The sequence below is a fragment of the Capsicum annuum genome, chromosome 9, assembly GCF_002878395.1.
Source record: "Capsicum annuum cultivar UCD-10X-F1 chromosome 9, UCD10Xv1.1, whole genome shotgun sequence".
NCBI lineage: Eukaryota > Viridiplantae > Streptophyta > Magnoliopsida > Solanales > Solanaceae > Capsicum > Capsicum annuum.
The window spans coordinates 27163945-27188041 of record NC_061119.1 but is presented as its reverse complement, the minus strand read 5'-3'; the positions used below and the strand labels follow the sequence as shown (position 1 = coordinate 27188041).

Genomic DNA, 24097 nt, shown 5'->3' with positions numbered 1-24097 from the left:
CTTTAATATGCAACACCTTATACATATGTTCAATTATTAGAGCAGGTATATTGATCAACCCAAATTTGCTAGGAGCTTACATAAGAAATAGGTTTACTACAGAAGCAACCGTTCATTTCTATGAATGAGGCAGTAAGACTTTGTAGATGAATTCAAAGAGCAATTAGAACTCTCATTTCAAAAACTTTTTTCTTTCAAAAACTTTTTTCTAACTCTATCTCTAGAGTTTCCATAAACCTTAGAAGTAGACTGAACAAAAAGAAGAGAAGGTTACTAATCTCGAACTGGCCTGATCCTATCTATAGGGACATCTAGAATTTCTCCAAGTGATACCCCATCTAGGAATATCTCTACCTCACACACCATGCCAGTAAGACTTGAATCATCCTCAACAAAGTGTATTGTGAAGAAAAAGTCCTTGAATTCAGCTTAGTAGACTGTGGTCACACGAGTTCTGAATAGATGCAACCACTCTTGACGTTGCATAAATTTAATCAACTCACTCATTTCTGTTTCATCATGTATCTTAGAATTAAATACTTTTCCAATCAACACCTTCTGGGACTTGAGGATCAAATTTCTCTCATCCCTTATGAGACTCGAAATAGGTTTCTAGACTTTTTTTTGCTAAGATGAGGTATTGGTCCCTTAACCAATTGACCAGTTTTCTCAGACGCTTGTGGATCAACTTCAAGACCCATTCCGTTGGTTACTTTCTCCCTTTTTTATAAATATTTGTTTCTTCTTACTTGCACCCTTTGATTTGGGTGTTGTAGACTTTGTAGGATTTGAGACTCTTACTTATTTGCACTTTTACCATAGGTAATAATAATTTCATAATCAATTTTCTCCTTCTTATCTTTATCCTCCACATCAACTACCTTCTCAGGAGGAGAAACTATTTTGTCACCCTCATTCTTTTTCTTTACATTTATTTTTATAGTAGTAGATCTTTTGCTTGATTTTAAGGCATCACTTAGCAAATTTTTCTTAGCCTCTCTAGTACTGTAGGACCTATGAATTGGCTTCTCAAAAACCAGGTCCTTTCCTAAATACCCCCTCTTCTCCACTCTACTTCAGGAAAGATTTGTATGTTCATCCTTCTCCATGCCATCTTAGACAAGAGGATGAACCAGTTATTAGGCCACCCCTGAAGACATAAAGGTTCCATAATATTTAGGACTAGGGACTTTGAAGGAGAATCTATATAGAGGGGAGAAAACCTCAAGGATCTAAGGCCAATATTGTTAGATTGTCATCCACCCAATTAGCCCTAGCCTCGACACTGCTACAAGGGTTTCCATGCTCTTCAGGTAAATCTCCTTGGAAAAAAATTTCTTTCACATCAAGAGGTTAAATCATTGCAAGGGGAACTACCCCTTTGAAACTTCAGGTTAGGTACTAGACTGAAGAGGAGGACTGGATAATGAGGCTTTAAGGTGTACAATCACAAAAGATAAAGACAAAGATTTTTATTTTGGAGAGGTTGTTTCAACTATTTTTAAGTCAATAGGTAGTGGATAAGCATGTGAAATGAGCACTTCTTCACCGATGGGTGATTTGAAAGGGCCCTTAGTGACAAAATTTTGGTGGACGAGTTTCTTCATAAAAAGGGTTTTCAAAAGAAGGTTAGGGATTTTTTGTAAAGGGTTCAATGAGAGGAATATTTTCCTTAAAGGAGTCTTGATCAGTGAGAAAGTAAGAGATATTTTTTGTTTTTGAGATAGAAGATTCACGAATAAGAAGAAGAAGGTAAAATATAAAGATAATTGTTGACATTGAAATGGAGTTTCAAGTGAAGGATTATGAGTTTTAATAATAATGGAGAAGGTGGAGTGGTAGGAGAGAGTTTTTAATGGGGTTTAAAGAAGGAAAATTTTGGGCTTAAAGTGAAGTGACGTGCCTGGTCCCTGTTGGGTACGCCGATTCACTTGTAAGGGCGATATGACAACAGTGAGAAAGAAAACCTGAAAGAACACTTGATAATTAAGCAGTTTTTTTAGCATTTTAAAAACATACAATAGATAAGTACTGACCTTCTAGTAAGGACCTGGTCCCCACTTCTGAAGTTCTTTTTTTTTCTTTTGTTTGTCTTATTGCTCCTTTAGTTTGACTAATCCACCATGGGTCTGTACCTGCAAAAGGTAAGAGACTGAATTAGACTTGCCCACAATGTAAAACCTAGATACCTGTCTTTAATTTTATCCATTATAGAGAAAAATGAAAATTATTGTACATAGATTTAATTCATTTTAGGTAGACCGAGTTTGAGAATGTTCTTCTCAAACTGGCCCCGGTGTAATTCCTTTGTGAAGATGTTAGCTACTTTTCTAGTAGATGAATACCCAACAAACACTCTTCATCACTCTTAAGATCAAATTTCCTAAGACCATATTTTCTATTGTTCAAGACAAAGCATTTGAATCCAAAGTCCTTTAGATAACCTAGCTTGGGTTTCCTAGTGTTTAATAATTCATAGGAAGTTTTTTTTAAAATTGACTTGATCAAAAATCTGTTAGTTATATAGCAGGCAATGTTGACTAACTCATCTTAAAAAATTTTGGAGAGACCAAAATCTATCAGCATTGTTCTTTTCATATCTATTAGAGTTTTGTTCTTTCTCTCCACAACTCTATTTTGTTGAGGATTTTTTGGTTTTGATAAGTTATAATTGATCCCATGCTCTTCATTAAACTAGTCCATCCTATCATTTTCAAACTCAGTTCTATGATCTAACTTGATCTCAGAAACCTTGGAGTCATACTTGACTTGAATTTTCTTGACAAGAGTGATGAATGATTCAAAAGTTTCATCCTTGGACCTCAAAAATATGGATCAGGTGAATCTTGAAAATTCATCCATAATTAATAGAATTTATATTTTCCCCCTCTACTTTATACCTTGACAGGTCCACAAAAATCCATATCCAGCAGCTTAAGAGGTCCGGTGGTGCTGAAATGCTTTTCCTGTTTGAATGCGGACCTTGTCTATTTTTCTCTAGTAGAGGCATCACAACCTTATCTTCTAGAAATTTGACATTATAAATTTTATGGACTAGGTCCCTAGAAACTAGTTTGTTCAACAATGATGAGCTCACATGTCCCAGTCTTTGAGGCCAGAATTTAGTACAATCACTTTGAGCACTGAGACATGTTAGCTTATTACTTGAAACGGAGCTTAGATCTATCACCTAAATGTTCTTGCATCTTTTTTCTTTCAGAACCACCTCACCTAAATTGAGACTGGTCACAATGCAACTATCTGATAGAAATTTTACTTTATTTCCTTTGTTACAAATCTGTGACACACTAAGAAGACTATACTTCAAGCCATTGACAAAGTTCAGATTTTTAATGACATGATTGGGTGATTTTTCAATCTTCCAACAAGTTCAATAATTTCCCCTTTTCTATTTCCAAATGAGACACTTTCACTATGAAGTATCTTTAATGAGAAAAAGTCTTCTGTTCTTCCAGTCATATGCTTAGAGCATCCAGTATCTATGAACCAGAACTGACTGCTTCCTCTTTCTTTCACCTACATCAATAATTATTTGTTAGACTTGGGAACCCATTTAAGTCTGAGTTCCCAAATAATAACAGTGGTGTGATTAAAGATTTCTTAGTCTAGTTGGGCAGTCTTGAAGACTAGTTTCAACAAGAGGACCTGGTATCCTTTATTTTGAACCAGTTTTCCTATTGGACTTATCCTTCTCATGATTGTACATTTGAAAACTTTTCTCAACTCTCTTTCTAGACTCATAGTCTCTTTTTAGATGTACATTCTACTGTAATGGGTGTATAATAAGTTGTCAAACATAGAGACATACTTGCTATAGGGGTTATAAAAGGAGCTGATACTCTTCCTAAAACTTGTCCACCATTGGACCTTTGATTTGTTAGACTAGTCAAAAGTTAAGAGGAAGTGGTCTATTTGAGAGATTCTTAAAGATGTTTTTTACAATAACTAGGTCCTTCTCAAGTTGATAATTTCTATCTAGAGAGGATTCAATAAGTTTTTTAGAATTTCTCAACCTCTTTTGAAGTTCTAACTGAAAGCCACGGGCTCTAATACCCAATATTTTTGGGCTAGAATTCAAACTATTTTTTCTATGTATACAGACTTGAACCCAATTATTATATGTATATATATGTGTGTGATTATCAAATATATTATGTGGGAATAACTTTGTATATGAATTGAGGCCATAAGAACCTCCAAACTAAAAGACGAGTTGAGGACTTTTCTATCGATAGAGTTTTGACGAATGCTCCAGCTAGGGTCCACTTTAGATTAGTGTATATCATAGAACATATCAATTAAGGTATACTAAAATATATCAAATAAAAGTTCTTTAATTTTTCTTTCCAATGCATCTGGTTTCACCTTAATCTGACAGCAGAGTGGGAAGTTATACCTATTTTACCTCAGCATATCCAGCTATCATCAAGGTGACGACTAGGCTGATAGGATATCAATAAGTTGACAAGCCATTAGCCAATTTGTCAACCTTAGACAAAATCACTAAAGAAACTGATGACTAGGCTGATAGGCTATCAACAAGTTGACAAGACATCATCCAAAGACATCAACCTTAGGCAGTAACTTTGAAGGAGTTGACGACTAGGCTGATAGACATCAACCAGTTGATAAGCCATCAGTCAAGTCATCACCCATAAACATAACATGAAAGGGAATTGACAACTAGGCTTATAGGCTATCGACCATTTGACAAGCCAACAACCAAGTCATCAACTAAAGAAATTCCAACAATTTTGATTTAGTTTCGTACATGTATTTTGGTCTTTTTCTCACCTCAAACCCTACCCCTCCCACGACTTAAAGCATCATTAGGTGTTATTAGCCATTTCTTATCAGTTTTAGATTCCATTAATCCTCTCCACTCTCAGGAATAATAAAATTAGGGTTTTTTCCCAAGAACAAGAAAATCAAGTTTTATCTTCTGAAGAATCCAAGAATTCAAGAATATAAGTTCAAGAAAATCTTCAAGAAATATCAAAAATAGGGTTTCCTTCACAAATTCATCATTCAGGTCCCAAGATTCAGACTTTCTTCATAAGTTAAGAAAATTAAGGTATGTGGGGTTATGGACAAGGGTACCCTTCCACCCTTGTGCCCAAATTACATGATTTTAAGATTCAATTTACTTGTTTTGAATTAGGGTTAATACCCAAGTTTTTATATTCTTGAAGCATGTGATTATCATGATATTTAAAGCTTTAAGAATATCAAGAATTGCTAATGTTTATGTTTCAAATTATAAGATTCGTATTATGAATGCGGTCGCATTATCTTGACTTGATATTGTTGAAGTATTTCAAGATTTATATTGAGCATGAAGTTTTGGTTATGAATTATAATAAATTTAAAGCATGAATTTTTAATCCCTAAGTTAAGTGTTGAGATTTCAAGAAGATTATGCTCTTAAGTGTTCTTTGACAAGTTTATACCAACATTTAAAGAAAGAATTGATCTTTTGATCCTAAGCTAAGTTATGGAATCCACTGTTTTTTATCTTGATTATAATTTTAATCAAAGAGAAGCATAACTAGTTTCATTAAATAAACCCCTGTGTTATTTTAAGGTGGATTTCCTAAAGTATGAATATATAAGTAATAAGGGAGTAGTATTTAGCACCGAGTTGGGTATGAGTCCAAGGTTACATGCCCCTGAATTACATGCCACCGTAGGTTCAAGTCCCATAGTGGGTTAAGTATAGTGATCACTTAAGTTAAGATTCTATTCTGATGGTAAGGATAGAAAAGCTCTCCTCAATGTGGGTAAGATGCTGGACTCATGATAGCTCACATGGTTTATGTCGATTAGAAAAACCTCCCCAAGAAAGAATAAAAGTGAAGATTTTAGAAACTAAGTGTTATGGCTCACAAAGTTTATCCTTATGCTTTATTACTTATGTTTATCCTTTTGCAGTCATTTTTTATTCAAGCCCAAGGTAAGCCATCTACACCTAGTATGCATTGGTTTGAAAGTATATTTATATATTGGGTTATTGTTTCACTTATGCATTCACCCCCATATACTCAACACATTCTAGAAGTACTGACCCACATATATGTCTATGTGCTATATTGTCTCATAATATAGGTACCATTTGTAGCCCACACATAATAATCAGACTGTGCAGCTTTCAGTCAACAAGTGATGAATTTTTTTTATTTGAGGGCTCGAGTCAATCATAGTTCGAGTAGCATCTTGTTTTCTTTATTCAGTCGTATTGAATAGGGATAGCTGGGGTTCATATCCCGGCTACCTATAGGCAATATTAGTAGAGGCTTCATAGATAGTCAGTAGAGTTGATGTATTTGATTCCAGTTTTATTTTGTGTAACCAGAGTTGTAATCATTTTAAATAGTTTTGTTTTGAATATGTTCAACTAAAGATATCTCTTCTGCGCATTACTCCCATTTTTATGTAATTAAATGAATAGCTCAAGCAATATGCCAGTACAAAGGTTAGCTTGGGATCACTTGTGGTCTTAAGAACCATTTGACGTCTAGGGGGTAGTCTTGGGGCATGAAAAACTTAGTATCAGAGCATAGAGTACAAGTTGTCCTAGGTTGTCTATGAAGCTGTGTCTAGTAGAGTCTTGCAGAGCAGTACAAAGACATCTGTACTTTTCTTTGAGAGGCTACAGGGTATTTACAAAAGTTCCCTTTCTTTCATACTCTAGATCGTGTAGTAAAGTTGTTCTTTTAGAAAATTCTGTTGCTTCGTGTGTTACTCCATAATTCTCCATCTATGACTTTTTGAGATAACATGAGTACTAGATTCCAATTCCTCCCAAGATGATGCTCTTAGATTTTCTATCAGTAACTTCAGTTATCATACAAGGGGCTTGAGATGAGCTCGCTAGTATGTTACAAGATGACTAGACAAATCCATTCTTTTCTCCATCATGAATAGGAGTGTGCTCTTGAATAGATAGAGGAATCGTTAAGACTGTGACTTAAGGACCCCAAGCGATTAATCTAAACCCTACTCACAATACAGAATGTCTTTAGTTTTCTGAACAATCGAATCAAATTGTGTGAACGAAAAAGATAGACACATAATTAAATCAAAGAAGGACACATAAGGTAGGTAAGTGTTATTTCAGGTCTTATTCGGCTAAGGTATATGGTGTCGATCATATCTCCAGACATAACAAGGAAAAGCATCCTTATCCTAATACTTGATCTTGATGTTAGACCTTTGAACCTATACAACTCCAAGGTTATACAGTCCAACACGAGCCTTCGCTGGACCATAATAAAGGTAAGAATCAACCATCATCGAGAAATCTATGATTGACCTAACCATGCGACCCCAAGGGATTAATTTGAACCCTACTCACAATACAGAATGTCTTTGGTTGTCTGAACAATCGAATCAAATTATGTGAAAGAAAAGGCTAGACACATAATTAAATCAGATAAGGACACATAAGGTAGGTAAGTGTTATTTCGGGTCTTATTCGGCTGAGCTATATGGTGTCGATCATATCTCCAGACATAAAAAGAAAGAGCAACCTTATGCTTTTACTTGATCTCGATGTTAGAACTTTGAACTATATAACTCCAAGGTTATACAGTCCAACACAAGCCTTCACTGGACCATAATAGAGGTAAGAATCAACCATCATCAAGAAAAATATGATTGACCTAACCACTCATTATGAAAAGACCACAAACATGATTCCCTAGGAGTCTCCATGGAAGTCGAGTTTAACAAAAACTTCTCCCTAGGGTTTGGCTATAAATAGTTCTTCAGTTTTTCATTGTAGGGCAGTTGAGATTCATTCATTCATTATATTAAATTGTTATTCTTAAGTTCTAAGCTCTCAAGTCTAGTTGTGAATTACTTTGTTTAATATCAAAACATCAAGGTTGCTCGTTGATACTCAGGTGCAGATCCACCTTGTACCAAGGGTGGTAATGTGAACAACCTTCACCAAAAAGTTATACCGTGCATTTAAATAAAATGCTACTCTATTTGGTTAAATATTACATTTTGAACACCCTTGAAACAACTAAGGAGAGTATCCCAATGATCATTGGTCATCATCTAAGTCCAAGAACTTTGTGAGCGCCCCTAGGTTCAAATCCCAACGGCAGATGGGATAACTGATAAAAATCAAAACTTGTTGATCCCTTAATATAAGGATAATGAAATATTTTCTAGATTAGTTTTCTAGTATATCAATATTTTTATGAATATAACAGTTAAAAAATTATTATTTTTAAGGTAATTAAAAATTAATATTACTTATCAAAAAATCTTTAGTTAGAGACCTAACTTAAAAAATGTAAGAATAAAAGTTTAGTAGCCAGCTGAATTTTCAATCGATTTTTCTTTGATTTTCTATTTCTTTTCATAATTTTTTTAAAAAAATTTATAAGCAAATCCTAAAAACCCTCTATAACTTAGTCAAAAACGAGAAAGCCCCAAAAAGATAAAAAAAAAAACTCGTATGATTCCTCTCTCCATCTTTGTATTTCGTTGTTATTATTGTTGGCATAAGAGGTCGGTGAAAGCTTGAAGCATAAAGGTTACTTCATTTTAGGCTGAATTCTTTCCTGTCTTTCTATAAAATAAATTTTCATTAACTTCATATTAAATTAAACATGAACTCTTCAAAGCTAAATATTACACTTTATTTTTTAAATTTTCAATGCACTCATTCATCTACAAAAATCCATTTTTACTAGTGCAATGTTTTAATGCCCTTTGTAAAATTTTTAACTCTGCCATGGGCGATACTGCTAGCTTCAAGCATTGACCTCGGGCCATTATCATTCTCTTGCTCAATTATTTGATTTTTTTACTTTTCATTTGTCACGATCCAAACTACAGGATAGTGAGGGCACCTACTCTAATCCATCTAGATAGGAGAACCTCCTACTATCCCCTTAAAAAGTAAAATGGAAATCTTTGTTAAATCAACAACTCATCTTTGTTACAGTAAATTTTACAAAATCAAAATTTAAAATATAACTACCCTAGGATCTTGTCTAAATAAGTACAAGAGCTTCTAAGAAAAAATACAACTAGACACAATTTTCACTATGAATAAGAAATGGGAGCTGCTGAGGACACACTTACCGCCACAATTATGAAACCAACACTGATTCTTGCAAAAGACTATACCCCAAAGAGAATATAACAAGAGTAGTATCAGTACAAACCACACGTACTGATAAGCCTCATTTATCGACAAGAATTGAATCACACAAACATAACATATCTAGTCAAAAGAAAACATGCATTTATTTCACACTTATTACTCAAAACTTTGTCACCCATATCCCCACTATGGACACCTAAAACCCGTCTAGCTTTACCTTATCGTTTTTCCCAAAAAGATCAATTACCTTTTGCTAACCTACAGGTTATGAGTTCTCAGGTACCACTTTTACCCTTACGACTTAACTACCTTGAACTACTAAGTCCGGCCTTAACCTAAGGACTACTTCCAGAGAAACAAGAAATACTATATTAGATATGACCCCAACCTCAGTCAAGACATGAAATAAGTCAACGTATCACTCATGGAAATAACTCACCACAATAAGTAACTCGACAACAAGAGCTAGAGACATTAACCCAGACCTAACCAATAACTTATAGTTGTTACATACTATCCTGCTTATTTGGGAACCATCAGTCAAACTTAAAACACAATTGTCGTTTCACTACATAGGGACATTACAACAAGTCAAATCACCAACAAGAATCAATAGTTAAATCAACTATAATTTGGTAAATCGAGCCATTTACCACCAAGTCAAGTAAGTCAAACCCAAACAACCCATTTCAAGACAAGTTAAATGATAATTAATCATCTACATATATTCCTCGATTCACTCATGGAACCCTCAAATCCACATGAACCCCATACATACATGTTATGGGTATCATCACCATCCCCTAGTCATGAACGAATTTCGTCCTTGTACTAAAACCCTAGAAATAAAAGTTAACCAATCTTATTACACCAAATAAACTGAGAGAATGTCCAAATACCAAAGCATTCCATATTTAACAATAAGGTAGGTCAAAATCATACAAAATAAAAATCATTCCATTGCCACACAAAATAACATGCATTAACAAGTTATGCTAGAAGTAGTTAACATACACATATAGTACAAATTAGGTTAAACTACACTACCGTCACCTACCTATCGATTAAATCCCTAACATGCCAATTAACCCAATAGTATCATCACTTTCCTTAATGGTTTTACTAATGATCGAGAATTTTCCTTTCCTACTACCCTACTACGAGTCTACAACCGTGAACCGCCTAATTTATAGCATAACTACAGTTTAAAAAGATAAGATATAAGGAAACATCCACTCTCCCATAATTTACCATAACCAATTTTTTTCATACAAACTCCATACACAAAGGCCTAATCATGAAATCTCCTATCCATCTACATTATATTTATGTTTTCTAATAAAGGTCTATATTAATCGACAAATCTTAGCTTACCTGGTTCTTAGCCAGCTGTAGAAAGAGAGAATGACAGTGAATTTCATCATTGTGCCACGATTATAGATGTGTTATCCCTAAAAATTCCATGGATTACATATTATTTGCACCCATTCTCCCTTTCCATTGGCTCCAAGGCGTAGGAGGAATGCTAAGGGCTTTTAGATCCCTCCGACATTATTGTTTTTAGCTTATGGAGAGAACAAAAATAAAATCTATTTAAGAGGGTTTTTGGTCACATCATGTGGATACAACGGCATGCACATCTTTACAGAGGCACCGCTATAGAAATATAAATCTTACTATAATGGAATGACGTCATCCTAATCTATGATATTTTATGTTCTAAAAATTTGACTTGCATTGTTCCACACAAGTTTGGGAATGAAAAATCGATAATCCTTGTACCCATATTAATATCAAGGCATTTTTCTACTAATGATGGATTAGGTCATTACAACAAATATCAATTTACCCATTGGTCATCCCCGAATGATCAAAAAGAGAAGGGTAAGCCACATCTAGATCAAAATTGTCATTCTCATTATGATAGCATCGGTAACTATATATTGGTACCCGGTTCCATAAAGTTAAGAGAAAAATTTTAAAAAGGCAAACTACGAGGATACGAACACTCAAAAATCTCGATCCCAGTATCCAATATTGAAAGAGTTTTTCACGCTCTAATATGGCACGATAAAACATGAAGACCTATCTTCTCGAGTGCCCAAGGTATCATGAGGACTCATCAAATTAATGGATTCAAAAAGTTGTTCAAATATCTAATGCTCAAATATATTTTGAGCTTGAGATAGGACCTTACCGATATTATTTCAGTTATAGAAATGTCACAATAGTGACTCAAAATAGTTTTAAATGAAAGAGAATGGGTTTAGTGTCTATTATACTCCCTTCACTTGAATCACACCTCTTTTCTCCTTAATTACTTGGTTTCAAAGATGGACAAAGGTAACAAATGATTCCCTTGATCTTTAGTACTTTATTGCTTGCAATTGTGCATAACTTAGGGTTGGAATTTGTTAAACAAAAGGGTTTTAGCATTGAGATTTCCAAATTTCAATTTTTGGGCTTGGTTAAGTCAAAATTCAAAGCATGGTTGCTTCTCTTATGTTTACAACACTCCTATTGCATTCTAGCCTAAGGATTCAAAGTATACGAGTTAAAAGAGTGTAGAATGAAAGAGAATATGAATGGTTATTTTTAGGTTTAATTTATGGTTTGGGCATGATTAGGAGTTATCATACTCAAATATTTGTGTAACTTGCTTCTAGAATGCTTTTGGAATACTAATCTAAAATCAAAACTAAAAATGGGGGGGGGGGGGGGGCAAGTTAAGAGATGCCATTGTTGCACCTCTTAATTACTGGGGATGAAGAATGTCATTATAGAGGCCTTGTCTCTATAGGGGTACCATTATAGCAGACAAATTCTCCCTATAGCAACACGCATGTCGCTATAACGAGAGGTTGCATGCATCCTACCAACTAAAAGCTAAAAATATTGGCTTTCTAATTTTGGTCCTTTTCTTGATACTTATGATCCCCCAAGTAATCATAATAATCAAACACTTGTGGAGTACATGGGACTCCCCCAAGTTAATTGGATAATGTGATCTATAGGTACATGGGTATCCCTTTGTCTCAAAAAGATTTGGCTAAGGACAATACTTGCAAGTTATAGTCGGTATGACGATACCATTATTAACAGCCTTGGTAAATGATAAATGGTATAATGTATTGGTTTGATGAAAATGGTTTACCTTGGGAAATAATGGCGGGGTGTGATAGCTAAACGTGAAGGTGGGAGTTCAATGAATGAACACTGAAAACTCATGTTTGCCGACATGAGAGATAGTTCATGGCGACCTTATATGATACTATGAGGTACGAGAGAATCCTCTAAGTACACTGTACATATGTATCATGGAGAGTAACGATACTTGGGAATCCCCTACTCTAATGGTATCTCTGATTTGTGAAACTATACGTATCGGGGCCCATTTAGGGGGTTACACTGGACCCATATAGCCCATGGGTGGTTAAGAACGATTAATCTACACATGCCCAGGTTAATGATTTTAAATGCATGCTAAACCAGATTCTCTTTCCCAGCATAGTTATATATGTGTGTGTATGTATATATGTATATGTGTATGTATGTATGCTTTGTATTCTATTCGATGGCTTACTTGATTTTACTGGTTGGCATTATTTTATCCTTATCTTGAGTTCATACTAGTAATCACCTGCTAACCTATCTTCGTGCAGCTGTATCCCCACGCAATGCAGGAACCAACCGTTCTACTTCTCCTACTTAGCATTCGAACATTCAGGGCCAGCTTTTGGATTGAAGTGGTGAGCTTCTATCTTTTTGGAAGGCTCTATTTCATGGATGTTATTTCATACTTTGGATTATTTATGGATATTGGTTTTAGCTATGGTTGGGGGCATATCCCAATCGGATTTTGGTATTCTTTTGGTTAGAGGCTTTTGTGTGACTACTATGGGTTGGTATGGACGAAATCGGTATTTGTGCCAGCCTTAGTATTGGCATTGGTCTTGGGGATGATACTGGTGTACTAAATTTCTCACTGTTCTATCCTTTTATGCTATGTCATAAAACTTGGTTTGTTTATTATATGGTTGATCGATTTATGGTTGATTTGGTTATCGAATGGGTTTGGGTGGTTGGACTCGGTTGAGCCGGTCTCGATTATATACCTATCCCAGAGTCTTGATGATAATTATTCTATCTTGTTATATGTTCAAAATTCAATCAATTCAGGGCAAGCGACAGGAGGTTGGGTTGGGTAACAAGGGTGGTCTCCGATCTCGGTCGAATTTAGCATGACTATTATGAAAAGGACCCAGTTCGGGTTGGGTCATTAAGTTTCTAAAATAGTCTAGTGATTGAATATCATAGGCTCTTCTAGAGTGTCCTAGTGTAGTGTCTTGGATTTTTATCTTGTAGAGTTATCTAAATATTCTAGAGTAGTAGCACCAGATTTTTCTCTTGTAGAACTATCTAGATATTCTAGGGTAGTAGAAGAAAAAGATTACTAGATTTTTCTTGTAGATGTATCGAGAAGAATATCTAGAATCATCCATAGGCAAGTATAAATAGAAGTCACGTTGTATATTTGTATCTAACCAAAAAAATAAACCAATTCAAGTAGTCTTATTCTATACCCATGTTCTCTTATCCAATATCTTCCTTCTATTTTCATAGCTTCCTCTTCTTAGTTGAATATTTCAATCTTAGTTAAAAATCTTGGACTAGAAAAAGGTCTTCCCAGTTACACTTTTCTTTTGTTATTCTCTACATGGTATTAGATCCAAAGTCATAGATTGTCTTGTGTTTATTTCAAGATCAGATTGTGGTCGATTCAACTGGTTTATTTGAATGGATTTAAGCGGTCGCGTTAATGAACTAGAATGGAGTTGTTGAATCAGTCCAATTATAAGGTATGAAAGACTTGTATGGAATCATACCTTGTAGATGAGGATTTGTGGGATTTTGTTAACGTAACACAAGTCCTCCGAACGATAGACCGAAGAGTAGTACTGTATACAAAAGTGGAAGCAAATTAATGTGACGACGGAGCTTATACTGAAGAGGTCTATCTCCTCCAATTTATTTGACCATATCATAAGGTGTAAATCAGCTTATGAAATATGGAGGACCCTTGACCAGTTGTTTAATAAGAAAAATAAAGCTTGACTAGAAATATTGGAGAATGAATTGGCTAACACCACTCAAGGTAATCTTTCTATTGCCAAATACTTTTTAAAGATTAAGAACTTATGATCCGAGATTTCTTTATTGAATACGGACGAGGCTATCTCTAAAGCACGAATGAGAAGAATTATCATTCATGGTTTGAAACCAGAATACATTCTCTTTATGGCATCAATTTAGGGATGGGCTAAACAACCATCCTTGTAGGAATTTGAGGATTTGTTTTCTTTACAGGAGTTACTAGCCAAACAATTGGCTAGTGAATTTGTCAAAGAAAGGAAAGAAAATGCTCTTGTAGCTGAAAAGAGGAACGTTAAATGAAAAGAAAGAGATATGCCTCACTCTCGATTTGCATGTGGTTCAAGCTTGCCTGGAAAGAAGGAAGAGTCTTTTAATAATTATAAAAAGCCTCTCAGATGTTAACTGTGTGGCAAAGAAGGACATATAAGAAGATATTATCGAGCTATCGAGAGCAACATTGCTCAAACTAAAAGAGTTGTTGAAGAAGAAAAAGGCCGAAGAAGATGCTTAGTAGCTGAGAGACGAACAATAGATACCTTTACGTCTATAAATTTGGAAAAGGATTGGATCGGATATAATACAATCCATAATATGTAGAAGGAAGGCACTAATACGATGCAAGATGATACTAAAGATGTTCATACTGGAGATATGGTAGCTGTTATCGAGGAAATTAAAGAAGTAGATTCTGAAATTGGCCATAAAAGTCTGAACGTGAAAAGATATTGAAGTAGATTCTAAGCAAACATTGTCTAAAAATCAATATACTAGTGATGACTTTATCGGAGAAAGCATTAAGGGAGATATAGTGGAAGTTGAAGTCTCTGGCCCGTCATCCATCGCATTAAGGTCAATCACTAGCTCAGAGCAAATATTGGAAATAGATGAAGATGCTAAAGATCTAATGAACGATGAAGTTGAAAGTAAAGCCTCAATTTTAGATGGATAGACATACAATATGATTGAAGAGCTATAAACGAAAGCTGGTGGTGAATGTTATGAGGTTTCGAAGGAAATTAATGGTCAGATCATCACCAACTCAACCGAAGTAGCTGATACTGATTAAATTTCCTCATATCATGAAGTTACGTTGGAAGGAGAGGTAATACAAAAATTAAACCTTGGAGTTTCTAACTTTTCTATCATATGTGTTTCTTCGAATAATATCGTTGTCGATGAGCTAAGATAAAGGGGGAGCCGAGAAATTCAACAACATGATACTTAGCAAGGAGGTGATTCATATGGTTCACAAAGACCAATGAGGACTATTGTCAAGCCAGTCTGCTACAAAGATGAAAATTTTGTCAATACATATTCTTGTTTCTTCGTAGGATCGGTCATTAAAGGAAAATCTTTATCATTTGAAAAAGACAAAGGAGTGAGGAAAGCCCTGCTAAGAGTTTCGTCAAGACATAGTTCAAAGCTTCGTTTGAGTTCTTCTACAATGAGTTTGGGATAGCTTCCTAAAGATCACTTTAAGGGAGAGTGTGAAAAATATCTAAAATGAATTTTTTGGAAGAATGAATATCATAGTTTTCTAGTTAAGTTTCTAAAATAGTTTAGTGATGGAATATCATAGGTTCTTGTAGAATGTCCTAGTGTAGTGTGTTGAATTTTTATCTTGTAGAATTATGTAGATATTCTAGAGTAGTAGCACTAGATTTTTCTCTTGTAGAATTATCTAGATATTCTAGGGTAGTTAAAGATAAAGATCACTAGATTTTTCTTGTAGATGTATCTAGAATCATTCATAGGCAAGTATAAATAGGAATTACATTGTACATTTGTAACCAACCAAAAAAAATAAATCAATTCAAGTTATCTTATTTTATACCCAAGTTCTCTTATCCAATATCTACCTTCTATTTTCATAGTTTCCTTTTCTTAATTGAATGTTTCGATCTTAGTTAATGATCTGGGGCTAGCAAAATATCTCCTAATTACACCACTTTCTTTTGCTATTCTCTACAAAACAAAATACTGGCTACTTTAAAAATTTTCTCATTATCTCTGGTGGGAAAAATATACCACGAAACAAAATGTATGGTACGAGTAACAGAGTAAAAAGTTTTTCTAGAAAAAAGGAAAACAAAATATATGAGTTCTATATTTCGATCTTTTTTTTTTATCGGAATTAATAAGAAATAAGGGATATTTCTAGACTATTCACTGATCTCTCAAAAAAGAGCTAGTTTTAATAATCAATAAATTAAGTGAGTTGATTGGTGAGTGGAACGACATGGAAAGATTGCATGCGTACGTAAAATAGTCTATAAATAGGCTTTTATTTCCATCTAATCGTATTGCTTATAGTTCCCTCTTTGCCTCTTCTTTCTCCCATTCTGCCTGCCAATTGTCAGAAGGGTATAATCACTTTCTTCAATTTTATTTCTAGTTCCCAATTGTTCTCTTGCACTATCATTTTTCACTCTCTCTCTTTCTTTCTTACTCTATTATGAAACTGCTCTTCCCCTTGGAATTAGGAAAATATCATTGTACTAATTGTGGTATAATTGCAATGAGGTTTTTCTTTGTTTATGATTCCGCAAACTTTTGAGCATAAATTGTATTTGAGCTAAATATGTCATGATAAAGGGTAATTTTATCATATCACCCTTTAAATATAATTAATTTAATGCTTAGAGAAATGTGTTTGATAATGACGGTAATTAATATCTAAGGATAAAAGAATAAATTATTCATTGATTTTACAAACTAAACAAATATTGATGGACACATATTTTAAATATATGAAATAAAGGCTTTGGTCTCTTCTCACAATTAATTTCACCTTAATTACTATTTCCTCGAGTCTACATTAAGCAGTTATGATTTTTTTTCATAATTCAAAATAAGTGAATTTTTCAAAGTTCAAAAAGATTCTTTTTCATGTTATACCCTTCTGAGGTTCTTAACTAATAATGGAGAGTAGTCTATAATTTATATCCTTAAATGGTTTTCTTAAGATATGTTATACCCAATAATTCACTTATTATTATAGGGAGTCGTGTGCTAGCGTTTTTCTTTCGTTAAGCTACAACATTTATTTGTTGATTCAGTCCACACTTCTTGATCTTATGTGTTGTTAAAATTTGTAGTCACCATATGAAGAAAACGGATTAGTGATTTGAGGTTTAATAATGATTGTTATTAGGGAGAATGGAGTTGACTATATGTATATATCAAGATCTAAAAGTCATTAGGAGCGGTGTAGCACATTACACCTAATACTCTTTTATGATACAAAAGCTTTCTTTTCCCAACATTATGTGCAGTAGTTTCAATCAAAGGCAATGAACCAGTACCAGCGAGGCGGATCTCTGATGTACTCGATCAAGCTAACATTTTTTTTTTTAGAATTTTGGTCCTAAAATGGAAATAATGATTAGTTATGAGATAAATAGATTCAAGAAAATAAGGAGTGGATGTTTGGGTTATATTGAGGCGAATTCGGTTACAACCCGTTATTTTACACATTTTGACTCAACTTGAATTGACCCCAGCAAATTTTGGGTGAGTTGGGCTGTGACCCATTTTGATCCGCCCAAATAAGTTAATAGATATTTTGTGATTGTGTTTCTCTGATGAATCTACTAAATGCTTAGGCTTCTTCTGCTTACTCTTATAGAACTCAATATGTCAACTGCAAATTCTGATGCAACTGATCAAGAAAATGAACTATTGGCTGAGGTTGATCCATCTGGGAGGTTTGGACGGTACAAGGAGCTGCTTGGCCATGGTGCAGTGAAGATGGTATATAGGGCATTTGATCTTGAGGAAGGCAGAGACGTAGCCTGGAATCAGATTAGATTGAACAAATTCAGTGGCAGTCCTTTCATCATTAATAAGATCCATTCTGAAATCGAGTTGCTGAAGAACTTGAAGAATGACAACATCATTGTCATGTACCAATTCTGGAAAGACTATGACCATAACATTCTGAATTTCATAACTGAGGCATGTGCCTCTGGTAATTTGAGGGAATACAGGAAGAAGCATCGGCATGTTTCAATCAAGGCCTTGAAGAAGTGGTCAAGACAGATATTACAAGGATTGGATTTTCTCCATACTCATGATCCTTGTGTTATTCATAGAGACCTCAATTGCAGTAACATCTTTATTAATGGCAATGTTGGAAAGGTATGAACTCAGTCGATATTGACTTGCTATTTCTCTGCTATAGACATAAGAATGCACCCTCAGCGGCTGAATTGTTGAAGGATCCATTCCTTTCCGATTACGATGAGAATGATCTTGATACTTGATGCATTTTGTTCAAGTTCTGCTAGCTCGTTGAGTACTTTTCATTGTAGCTCAATTTTATTATGGATGATTCTATTCTTGATCATGCAAAGAACAAAAGTCAAGTCTCAGTATCTCTTTTATATCACTATTAAGCTCCAGATAATTGCCTTCTAGCTCTTACTATAAGAGTTAAAGAGTGTAATATAGTAATTCCTTAAGTGTTTAGTCTGAACTTTAGTAAGTTGAATATGTTTGATACTATGAGATTAAAATTATAGATTCTTGAATTACGATTTTTATTTATTTAGTAATGTTTACTTCATAGATAATAAGTTTCTCATAAACGGAGACTAAGAAGATGTATATCACAGGTGTTCTCCCTGACAAATAGCATACTCCCCGTATCAATTTATGTAATGCATTTTCTTTTTTTAGTTTGTCTCAAAAAGAATATCATGTTTTTATTATTAAAAATAACTTATTTTTAAATTTTTTATTTATCTTTATTGAAGTCACACAGAAGTCTAAGATTTATTTTAGATCCAAAATTTCAAAAGTACCTTTTATAAAGGAATAAAAAGTTTTTTGCTTAATCAAACGATGACAGATATTAATTGAAACTAAGGGAGTACAAATTTTAATTGAGTTAAAATAATACAGTCCATTATTAGTGTTACATATTTTAATATCGAGATTTTTTTCTATATAACAGCAGTTGCATCTCTATAGGTAAACCCGATAAATTGATTTTCAAGTTGATGAAGTACCAATAGCAAAAACTGTAAATATAATTCCGTGCAAGGTTGAGAAAAAAAAATATATATATATATAGAAAAAATATATATATATATATATATATATATATATATAAAAAAAATCAAACCTATGAAATTTATAGCAAAAGTGAAGTTGAGAAAACCAATAAATTCTAATTCGAGGAAAAATGGAATATTGTTATGCAGTAGTAGTGTGTGGCTATTAACACACCAAATCACTTTCATGTTATAACATGTCAAATAATTCACAATTAAGAAAAAAGAAAAGAAAGAGGGATATGCTATCGAGCTCATTGGCAAAATCAATAGCAACAAGCAGTTGCAGAAGAGATGGCAAAATCAATAGCAACAAGCAGTAGCAGGAGCAGAAGAGATGAAGTATACGTAGCAGCTGTGCCTTTAAGAGCCACAAAAGGACCTGCCCAGTTGCTCATGTCCACTGCTTACTCTCTTAATTTCTGGGAATTGCAGCATTTCATGGTCATCATTAACCCCTCCTCCTCCCTCCACTCTCAGGTTTCCTCGCCTTGCCCTCCTCAATTTTTAAATGAGCAGCGTGAGCTGAATTTGAGCTTTAAAATGGGTTTGAGTTGCTCGATCTATCCCAATTTATGTCACACATTTTCTTTTAATCCTTCCGAAAAAAGATGTCTTTTTTTTCTATTCCAATTTATGTGCTTCGTTGGGGAGTATTTTAGATCACAAATTTAACAGTTTGTATTTCTTTCTTAATTTTGTGTCGAGTCAAATAATATCATATAAATTAAGATGGAGAGAGTAATAATAAATAGATGCGTCAAAATAGGCTGAGAACAATAACTGGGCAGGGTCTTGGGTGCGTTGGGCGGATTTGTCTGACGGTTTTTAATTGGGTTTTGTTTCGTTGACTATATAATCCCAGCATAAAATTACTCTTCTAGTTGGCTGTATAAGAAAAAATAATTATGGCTTAACAAATGGAGTTTTTGATTGGGGTTAATATAGAATAAATTAATTGTACAGATAGAACATGGAATAAGCATGTGTTATTAGCAATGCGAGATTCAATAATTCAAAGATCTTTTCCTTTTGAAATAAGTAATTCATGTATAATAATATCATTCATTGTTAATTACCTTTGTGGATCCACTCTGGGTACGAATCTGTCGAGCTAGAGAGTTTCAGATACCGAATGATTGAACCCAAAAAACAGAATAGAAAGAGTTTTTAACAGGTTACTTATCTCTGTGTTGTAGGCTTTAGTGTATGATTTCCAACCTCAAGATCCTGAAAGCATAGGTGTAGCTGTTGCAGCTCTATCTGGCAGACATGTACCAGGTGAAACATTTTTGTTCCAAATTTTTCACTCTTGCCCGTTCATGTCGATTCAAAGAAATACTGACGAAGAAAAGGAGAGGACAAATGTGCTATGATGCATCACTATGCCATTCTTATGTCAAACTCGGAGAGAGCAAAAACACAATACTTTTTGGTGAACTTTGAACTATCTTACATCCTCTATATAGACTATTAAGTAACTGTTCTCCAAAATCCACACAAGAAATGGGATTACTGTTTAATCGTTACTTTGCAGTTTATCTGAATGATAAATAAGTTTGTACTAGGGGCGGAGCTAGTAGGAGGTTCATCTGAACCCCTTCATCGAAATATTACACTATATCTTCATGGTCAAAGTTATATATATATATATATATATATATATATATATATATATATATATATATATAAATAGATAGATAGATAGATAGATATGTATAGAGAGAGAAGATGTTGAACCCCCTTGGCTTCTTAGTATGTTTACTTTTTTATATTTTGAATTCCGTTGGTGAAAATCCTTCTTCCGTCATTGGTTTGTACCTTTAATTCATTTAGACATTGAATCTGCAAGACTTGGTCAATTTCTGAATCAGCATTATATCCAAACTGGTGTCTCTCTTTTGAATTGACAATCATAGGGATCGATTTCTATTCACACTTCATAATAAGCCTGATTTTTGTGCATGTTTTCCCTATGGTTATCATTCAATAAGAAATGAACCCAGTCTTTGATCGTCAAAGTTATATGGAAGTATAAACAAGTTTTTCCTGTCTCTTAACCGTTATAAGTTCATATCAAATGTTGTCTCCTAAGCAATTCCACATATTCAATGTTATACCATGACAGGAGTTGTTATTACAAGGACACTAAAGAAGCTGCCAAAAAGGAAGTGCTGGTTTGTTGGCTACTCAGAGAGGGATGCAAAAGATTCGGCAAACAGATTCAATGAAGGATGGGATACTGACTTGAGGATTAACCATCACGACTGTCGAAACTATGCAAATGGTAATTCTCTTCAGTATTGCTTTTTGCCATAAACATGTAAATTTCTAAGTTGTTTAGGGTAATTATTTACAGTGCATGTCTTAGAGCAAAAACTTTTTTTTATTCTCTACTCTTTGCTAACGGTCTACTTAATTCAAAGGGCTAGTGGAATATCTCACTGGAAAGAAAGCAGTGCTGGAGCACCTACAAAGCAGCAGCATGGCAAGAGATGACATGTCATTACCCAGAAGGACTAAAGCATAATACAAGTTTGTGTCAAAGATGTATAAATTAAGTCATCAAGTAAATCTTTTGGCTTTTGACACACTTATCAATCAATAAAAGCTCTGCAAATATATGCTCACAGGCTTTACTGACTGTAATCCATAAATCACTTGTATTCTTTCTTGGACATTTTCTTGAGTGACCTCTAGTCCTCATAATAACATGTAAGTAGTTCTTCAATTTGTTCTATATGCATTGACACACAAGCAAAGTGCAATTTGTTCTATTACATTTTCTACAATTTTGAGCTATGTAGGTCACAACTCACAACTCTATAAACCACTCTTCCCCTACATGTGCACTAGTCTGGAGCACTTTGTGCACAGGGTAAGCCCTTTTAACAGAAAATGTTGTCCAGCATGACTCATGACTTGAGAATATTTGGTTCATGAAAAGAAAAAAGATACCTCTAGACCTTTCACTTGAAGTCAAGCGAGGGAGATTTGAGGGATGCAAGCTTTGTTCAGGAAAACCGAGGTCCTTGATCACGTGTTGATGACAAAGAAAGGGTTCTACACATTGAGGATCGTTTGGAGTGAAGATGAGAAGGTGTTGGGAGAAGAGGAACCAAGTCAAGATTGCAACCAAGCCAAAGATGACAAACTGTCCCATTCGGCGATGGGAGGACATTTCGGCGCATCGCCACTCCTATTGGCAACACACACTGGCGAAGAGAACTAGCTCCACGAGAGGAGAGACTCTACTATCCGTTTTGGTGATGCTAAAGACAAATTGGCGCATCGCCAATGGGTTTGGCGAAGGAAGAGACCATTGCCAATGGGCCACTCTTATGTTAAGATCGCAAGGTAAGGTTACGTACAATACACTCTTGTGGTGAGGTCCTTCCCCGGACACCTCGCGTAGCAGTAGCTTTAGTGCACCGGACTGCCCTTTTTTTCCACTTTTGGGCCTAAGATAATGTTTAGGGTCACTTTTGCGCTCATAGCTATAAATAGTTTGTCTTTCCATTCCTTAGCTAGTTTTTTATGTTAAATGATGAAATATATACTTGCGAGTGCGAGAGCTAGGATTAGCTTATTTTGAATTATTGTTTTGAAGCGTTGGTTACTTGGGAGTTCGATTCCCTTGTGGTCTGCATAAGAGCTTGGTGCTTGTAGTGAATTATATTAGAGGTCTTTGGGTTTAATATATCCTTAGGTTGCTTTTTCTTTCATTATTTGTGTCAATCTATTTCCTTATCTTCTTAGTTTCTTGTTTTCTCATTTTTGTTTTTCCTTATTGTATCTTGAACCATATCATTTGGTAATAGAGCCGAGCTTAGGATCGTTCCAACGATTCTAGTCTTCGAATTTGTTACCACAAATAAAGAAGAAAATTTGTTGTTGAAAATCACCTAAAAATATTTTCTTTGTTTTGAGTCTTATTTGTGTTTCTATTGCTAGATTTATTTCCTCTAGTAATATTTAGTCGAAATCTAAGTTTTAGGTATGAAGTGGTTTTGAGAAAATCACCATTGTTGGGATCTTTAGCTTGACGAAATTTGGAAATGGGTTCTTAGATTTATCGATTTTGAGTTGAAGTTGAAGAATAAAAATTATTGGAAAGTGTTTCTCATATCGAGAGGACACAAGATCTGAAATTTGATGTGAATCAGAGCTATATGGAGAAAGTTGTGTTTTAGGGCCCTTAACTTTGTGCATAGTGTTCTTGAGGAATATTCAAATACTCAAAGGGAAAATCATCAAAAAGGTGTTGTTTATCCAATAATAAGGAGCCAAATGAGGAAAGGATAAGTGTTAGTACCAAAAGGGAATATTTCAAAAAGGAAAAAGACAAAGAAAGGGGTACTACTGGAACCATAGGAGCCTAAAATTCAAAGGCTTCAGGGGATGAAACTTCAGGGGATGAAACTGTCCTAATCGGTGCACCCAAGAGTGCATCGCTAATTGGGAAGGCTCAACATCGATTTTCTCGACCCAACATCGATTCTCACTTTCCAACACTGTCCAATTCGGCTACCAATGTTCTAATTTGGCGATGCACAAGCATGATTAGCGATGGTTAGTGAAATTTTGGCAATCGTCACTTTTGGTGATCCAAATTTCATGTTATCCAATCAAACTCATGTTCAATCATCCTAGTTTTAAGTTTTTAATTCATAATCTATTTCTTGATTCCTAAAACTAATTAACAACTTGTAATTGATCTACTTAGTTAATTGACCAGTCT

General features: G+C 34.5%; 2 protein-coding genes across 4 annotated transcripts; both read left to right on the top strand.

Annotated features, from left to right (window-relative positions):
* The first annotated feature begins 16112 nt into the window (after window positions 1-16112).
* Window positions 16113-19734, top strand: LOC107842993 (probable serine/threonine-protein kinase WNK11). Of its 3 annotated transcripts, none has more exons than XM_016687111.2 (2): window positions 16113-16663; window positions 17928-18843. In XM_016687111.2, the coding sequence occupies exon 2, from the start codon at window positions 17936-17938 to the stop codon at window positions 18443-18445; it is 510 nt and encodes a 169-aa protein (XP_016542597.1). In that variant the 5' UTR covers window positions 16113-16663; window positions 17928-17935; the 3' UTR covers window positions 18446-18843. The 3 variants fall into 3 exon arrangements, with proteins under 3 accessions (XP_016542597.1, XP_016542599.1, XP_047252132.1); XM_016687113.2 differs by lacking the exon at window positions 16113-16663 and adding an exon at window positions 16678-17812; XM_047396176.1 differs by lacking the exon at window positions 16113-16663 and adding an exon at window positions 19507-19734 and having other exon boundaries at window positions 17820-18439.
* On the top strand, window positions 19604-22087 carry LOC107842994. The gene is made up of 4 exons (XM_016687114.2): window positions 19604-19836; window positions 20556-20637; window positions 21485-21643; window positions 21783-22087. Exons 1-4 carry the CDS (start codon window positions 19651-19653, stop codon window positions 21884-21886), a joined length of 531 nt encoding a protein of 176 aa, XP_016542600.1. The 5' UTR covers window positions 19604-19650; the 3' UTR covers window positions 21887-22087.
* Window positions 22088-24097: the final 2010 nt, after the last annotated feature.